We start from the raw sequence: 7,267 nt of genomic DNA on the forward strand, positions 1-7,267 counted from the left end.
CACTGATCAAAATAACATCAGAAAAGGAAGAATTTAGAACAACAAAATTTTTCAGAAATAAAGCATGGTATTACATCAAAATAAGTTCAGTTCTCCAATAGTTATACCAATCACAAATCTGTGTGCACAACACAACAGAGCATCAAAATATACGAGGCAAAAATTATGAAAGGTAAGGGAAATAGATAAACAGAGAATAATATTTGGAGACATCAATACATCTTGTAACTTATAGATCCAGCAGGGACAAAATCAATAAGGATATAGTTGACCTGAACACTACTTGTCAGTCAACTTGACTTAATTGAAATTTATAATGTTCTATTTAACAACAACAGAATACATCCTCTCAAACTTGTAGGAAACATTCACAGAGACAGAAAATATTTTGTCCATAATGCCTTAACAAATTTGAAAAAATAGAAATTGAGCAAAATGTGTTCTCAGACAACAATATGATTAATTTAGAAGTCAAAAACAGAAGCTGGACTATCCCAAAACATTTGGGAACTTAACAATGCAATTCAGATAAAACAAGAGTCAAAGTAAAGGTCTCTAGAAAAATTTATATTTTAAAATAAATTAAGAAAAACTGACAATTTAAGATTATTTTGTGAGGCAGTAAAGATAGTACTTTATGGGAAATGTATAACATTAAGAGTGCATATTAGGAATATAAGATTGAAAATCAATAGTTTATGCTTCCATGCCAGGAAGTTATAGAAAGAACAGGCATTCAAGCCAAAGACAAGTAGAAGAAAAGGAACATAAACTTAGAACAGCAGTCACTAAAATTGTAAACAGCAAAACAATAGATAAAATCTTTAAAGTCTAAAGGAGTTGGTTTTAAAAGATTAATAAAATTATTATTCCTCTAAACCAAACTTTGTAACAGATAAGAGAGAAGATAAAAAAAATACAAAATCAGAAAATTATCAGCAATCATCAGTATTGATTTCTGGATAGTAAAAAGGTTAATAAAGAAATACTAAAAATAATTCTGTACTAAAATTATGAAAAGTGAAAGGGAAAATTCCCTTCAAAGAAACACTAGGATAGCTTATTTCAATAGGTCTGTATTTTAAAAAATTGAATTGATGACTAATAACCTTTCAAATTCATAAAAAACAAGCCCATATTATTTCCCTGATGAGCTTGTTTAAGGAATAAATAAACCAATTGTCCATGATCTACAAAGTAAAAGCAGACAGATATCTTCTTAATTTAAGAGGTCAGCATTACTCTAATATTAAGACTAAATAAAGTCATTACAAATAGAGAAAACAATAGCACACTTTATCTTCTATACCCATATTTAAAATGTGCAAAATATCAGCAAATTGAATTAAAAGTATGTAAAATAGTGATATATAAGAAACAAGATGGATTTCTTCCAGAGATGTAAGGTTGATTTAGCAATTTAAAACTCAATCAATGCAATCAAGCATGTGTACAGACTGAAACAATCCACTGATAATACCAGTAGGCATAGAAAAATCGTTTGACATGGCCAGAGCTCCATTCATTATATTTTCTACAACCTAGAAAAAGAAGAGTTTCTTCAATAGGCTGAGAACAGTTAAAAACTACTGGAGCTAACTTCTTAGTTAATTGTGAGGAAACACATACTTTTCCTGTAGGTCAAAAATGATTCAAGGCTATTAAATTGTATCACTCCTACTCATTATTCTGCTAGAGATCTTACAAAGTAGAATAGAAAAATTAAAAGAAATAAAGGGCATATTGATCAGAAAACAATATAGAAAACTTTCTCTATGGGTAGGTGATGTGATTGTCTATGTAGACAATCTTGAAAGAATAAATAACATTAAAAAGCCCTTGGACATAAAAATATATATAGTTCAGATTACATAATTAATGCAAAAAAATCAATTGCTTTCTAATAACCAGAAATAAACAATTGGAAACTGAAGAAAACATAACACTTAAAATAATAGCAGGAAAAATGAAATACAAAGATAGTAACCTAAAAAATGTCTTCAGGATCTATATTTGAAAATCTATGAAACAATGGTTAAAAATATCAAAAGGAAGATCTAATTAAATCCAGAGATAGTCTACATTTATCCGTCTGAAGACTCAGTACTGTTAAAATGTCGATTATTTCCAAGCTGTGCTATAAAAACTAGATTTTGTAAAAGAAAATTTAAAAAATAAAAATAAAAAAGAATATCAACAGAGACCTTAGAGTTTTCACAAATATTAACTCAAAATACATCATGGATTAAAAGGTAAAATGCACCTATAAAAATTCTTTAAACATAAGAAAAAATCGACACTAATTTATTTGGTCATAAATTCATAAATACAATATCAGTAGCATAATCTATGAAGGAAAAGTTAATATAATGAAGTTTATTAAAATTAATATCTTCTGTTCTATAAAATACACCATTAAGAGAATGGGGGGGGGGCAAAGAATGAGAGAAAACATTACAAATGCATATCTAATAAAAGGCTTGAATCCATACCATTAATAGAATACATACAAAAACTCTAAAATAAGAAAACAAATGTCCTAATTAACTATACTATAATAGTATATTAATTATATTAAATATTGTATGGGTATTGTAGTATCTTTTAAATAAATACAAAACTCTAAAACTAATATTTTTTTTTTCAGTTTGTTGCAAAAATCTGAGTAGAGAGGTTAAAGAAGGACAAATTATGACCAACCATTGACTGCTCCTAACTTCTCATTTTCCAAAGCAGAATTGGAGCAGCTATACAGCAAAGATGAATTAGTCAGATGGTGTTATTCAAGCATGCAAAGGAAGATGGACCCAACAGCTTTGCCATCTTCTATCCATTGTTTCGTTTCAGACACTGACATGGATCTATTAAGTAACTGCTAGCCATAAAGACATATGTAGCTCAAGCTTGATACATGGGTGAAGAGCAGTGTGGGATTCATAACACACCTCATGTTGTGTTTTAAGATGTCCACCTGTTAACCATAAAGTGAAAACAAAATAATGAAGTATGAATTCAGTATACAGAAAATAATTATACATGAAAACTATCTAGGACCAAAGCCCGAGCGGGAGACCCTGGCGGCGGCGGCGCCTGACACTCGCGCCTCCTGCCGTGCTCTGGAGCGGCATGTCCGAGGCTGGCGGGGCCGGGCCGGGCGGCTGCGGGGCAGGAGTCGGGGCAGGGGCCGGGGCCGGGGCGCTGCCCCCTCCGCCCGCAGCGCTGCCGCCCGCGCCGCCGCAGGGCTCCCCCTGTGCCGCCGCCGCCGCCGCCGCCGGGGGCTCGGGCGCCTGCGGTCCGGCGACAGCAGTGGCTGCGGCTGGCACGGCCTAAGGACCGGGAGGCGGTGGCTCGGCCCGGATCGCGGTGAAGAAGGCTCAGCTGCGCTCCGCCCCGCAGGCCAAGAAACTGGAGAAACTCGGAGTGTACTCCGCCTGCAAGGCCGAGGAATCCTGTAAATGTAATGGCTGGAAAAACCCCAACCCCTCTCCCACTCCCCCCAGAGCCGATCTGCAGCAGATCATTGTCAGTCTCACGGAATCCTGCCAGAGTTGTAGCCATGCCCTAGCTGCTCATGTTTCCCACCTGGAGAATGTGTCAGAGGAAGAAATGAACAGACTCCTGGGAATAGTGTTGGATGTGGAATATCTCTTTACCTGCGTCCACAAGGAAGAAGATGCAGATACCAAACAAGTTTATTTCTATCTCTTCAAGCTCTTGAGAAAATCTATTTTACAAAGAGGAAAACCTGTGGTTGAAGGCTCTTTGGAGAAGAAGCCTCCATTTGAAAAACCTAGTATTGAGCAGGGTGTGAATAACTTTGTCCAGTACAAATTTAGTCACCTACCATAAAAAGAAAGGCAAACGATTGTTGAGTTGGCCAAAATGTTCCTAAACCGCATCAACTATTGGCATCTGGAGGCACCATCTCAACGTAGACTACGATCTCCCAACGATGATATTTCTGGATACAAAGAGAACTACACAAGGTGGCTGTGTTACTGCAATGTGCCACAGTTCTGTGACAGTCTACCTCGGTATGAAACCACCCAGGTGTTCGGGAGAACATTGCTTCGCTCAGTCTTCACTGTCATGAGGCGACAGCTCCTGGAACAAGCAAGACAGGAAAAAGACAAACTGCCTCTTGAGAAACGAACTCTAATCCTCACCCATTTCCCAAAGTTTTTTGTCCATATTAGAGGAAGAAGTTTATAGTCAAAACTCTCCTATCTGGGATCAGGATTTTCTTTCAGCCTCTTCCAGAACCAGCCAGCTAGGAATCCAAACAGTTATCAATCCACCTCCTGTGGCTGGGACAGTTTCATACAATTCAAACTCATCTTCTCTTGAGCAGCCAAATGGAGGGAGCACCAGTCCTGCTTGCAAAGCCTCTTCTGGGCTTGAGGCAAACCCAGGAGAAAAGAGGAAAATGAATGACTCTCACGTTCTGGAGGAGGCCAAGAGACCCCGAGTTATGGGGGATATTCCTATGGAATTGATCAATGAGGTCATGTCTACCATCACAGACCCTGCAGCGATGCTTGGACCAGAGACCAATTTTTTGTCAGCACATTCGGCTAGGGACGAGGCAGCAAGGCTGGAAGAACGGAGAGGTGTAATCGAGTTTCATGTGATCGGCAATTCCCTGAACCAGAAACCAAACAAGAAGATCCTGATGTGGCTGGTTGGCCTACAGAATGTGTTCTCCCATCAGCTGCCCCGAATGCCAAAAGAATACATCACACGGCTTGTCTTTGACCGAAACACAAAACCCTTGCTTTAATTAAAGATGGCCGTGTTATTGGTGGTATCTGTTTCCGTATGTTCCCATCCCAAGGATTCGCAGAGATTGTTTTCTGTGCTGTAACCTCAAATGAGCAAGTCAAGGGCTATGGAACACATCTGATGAATCATTTGAAAGAATATCATATAAAACATGACATCCTGAACTTCCTCACATATGCAGATGAATATGCAATCGGATACTTCAAGAAACAGGGTTTTTCCAAAGAAATTAAAATACCTAAAACCAAATACGTGGGCTACATCAAGGATTATGAAGGCGCCACTTTGATGGGATGTGAGCTAAATCCCCGAATTCCATACACAGAATTTTCCGTCATTATTAAAAAGCAGAAGGAGATAATTAAAAAGCTGATAGAACGAAAACAGGCCCAGATTCGTAAAGTCTACCCTGGACTTTCCTGTTTTAAAGATGGAGTTCGACAGATTCCTATAGAAAGCATTCCTGGAATTAGAGAGACAGGCTGGAAACCAAGTGGAAAAGAGAAAAGTAAAGAGCCCAAAGATCCTGACCAACTGTACAGCACCCTCAAGAGCATCCTCCAGCAGGTGAAGAGCCATCAAAGCGCTTGGCCCTTCATGGAACCTGTGAAGAGAACAGAAGCTCCCGGATATTATGAAGTTATAAGGTTCCCCATGGATCTGAAAACCATGAGTGAACGCCTCAAGAATAGGTACTACGTGTCTAAGAAATTATTCATGGCAGACTTACAGCGAGTTTTTACCAATTGCAAAGAGTACAACCCCCCTGAGAGTGAATACTACAAATGTGCCAATATCCTGGAGAAATTCTTCTTCAGTAAAATTAAGGAAGCTGGATTAATTGACAAGTGATTTCTTTTCCCTCTGCTTCTTAGAAACTCATTGAGCAGTGTGCCTAAAGCAAGGTGGTTTAGTTTTTTAAAGAATTGGATGATATGTTGAAGAGACTTGTAAATGTAATAATTAGCACTTTTGAAAAACAGAAAAACCTCCTTTTAGCTTTCAGATATGTATTTAAATTGAAGTCATAGAACATTTTTATTTTATGGAATAGATTTTAATCTATTTACTACTATTATGTAAATTTTCTATGGCATGTCCGTTAGCCAACTATTCCATGATAGATGATCAGGTGTTTCCTCAAAACCTGTATGTGAGGAAATTGCACATAGTACCATGATTTGGGGGAATCTAGAAAATTTTCAGACCATGAATGTTTCCATTTTTTTCTAATGGAATGTGAGAGTTTATTTTTATTTTATTCTGAAGGACTTTAAGGAAGGGATACATGATAAAGAGCCCTGTAAAAGGTTAAATATGTGATGTTGAAGTCTCATTGTAGACTTTTTATATATATATATTTTTAAAACACTCATCTAGATGAGGTGCTTTGAGCAGTTCTGAAAAATGCAGTTTCACAAAAGCAAACTGCTTTGATTCCTAAGGAACAAATTCTAAATAATGCAAACTTTTTATAAGCATCTGGGGTTTTGATAATTCTGTGTACCTACAACAAATTTGTGAGTGTATAACCACTATTTCTATAATTCTTTTCTCTACATAAAAATGTAATATCATGTTGACTTAGCTTATGCAGGCCATAAGTTCCAAAAGATAATTTCCTAGGCCACAAAGGCATACACTTGAAAACACTTGAGATCAAATCAATGTGCTTTAATAGGAAAAGATGTGATAGTCAATACATCTATCAATCTGGTGAGTCTTTGCTCTAATAAATGAGGATTTTTTCCTCTTTTTGTGATACACACAACCCCACCAAATAAAGACTATGTGAATCATTTTCTTTTTGGATCTCCAGATTATGTTTATTGTTTGAGGTGAATTAAGTTCCCACCAAGGTTTGCTGTCAGTATTTTAACACCTACATCGCTGTATGGGTCCAGGGTTCTATCCCACTGAAATCCATCACACGGTCTTACTAACTAACCTGTCTTGGGATTCCAGCTTAGTGCTTGGTTTTATTTACTGATTACACTACATAGAAAAGTGGGACATCTGCCACCCCAACTCTGGGAAAACCAACTAATATACCACCATATAAATGAAGGCCATCTGGATGGTTTCGACACTAATTTTTATGATGCAAATTTATAAACTGATTTTGTAAAGGACGAGGTTTTAAAAATGTAATTTAACTTATGTTTTCTATCAGCATAAATTAAAATGGGTCATCAGTAGTCATTAAAAACAGTTGTCAGAAATAATCTGTATGAAGGAAAAAAAACTTGCAAATGACTATTAAGTTGGAAGTATTGTTTTTGATGTATAAGGGATGTTCAGAATGCTCACATTTGAAAAACTCCTCAACTTTTTTTTTTTAGTATAAGAAACCACCTTGAGTGGTGTCTAGATTTCTAATGAAGAATGATGATACAGTTTGGAAAAGTATCTTGGACTGGTTTTAAACAGAGCTTTGTACCGGATTTGCCGAAGCATCTGTTCAGCTTGGTATCCTGTGAAAGTT

The 7,267-nt window shown here is 36.9% G+C and overlaps 1 protein-coding gene across 1 annotated transcript; it reads left to right on the forward strand.

Annotated features, from left to right (window-relative positions):
- Positions 1–3,126: 3,126 nt before the first annotated feature.
- Positions 3,127–6,553, forward strand: LOC124106683 (histone acetyltransferase KAT2B-like). Its single transcript, XM_046464366.2, is given in 3 exon segments — positions 3,127–4,179; positions 4,181–4,751; positions 4,754–6,553. Coding segments are annotated over 3 exon segments (2,505 nt in total). The 3' UTR covers positions 5,635–6,553.
- Positions 6,554–7,267: the final 714 nt, after the last annotated feature.

Source organism: Marmota monax, unplaced genomic scaffold (assembly GCF_021218885.2).
Source record: "Marmota monax isolate L192 unplaced genomic scaffold, Marmota_monax_Labrador192_F-V1.1 WCK01_AAM20220418_F8-fsc01323, whole genome shotgun sequence".
Classification (NCBI taxonomy): Eukaryota; Metazoa; Chordata; class Mammalia; order Rodentia; family Sciuridae; genus Marmota; species Marmota monax.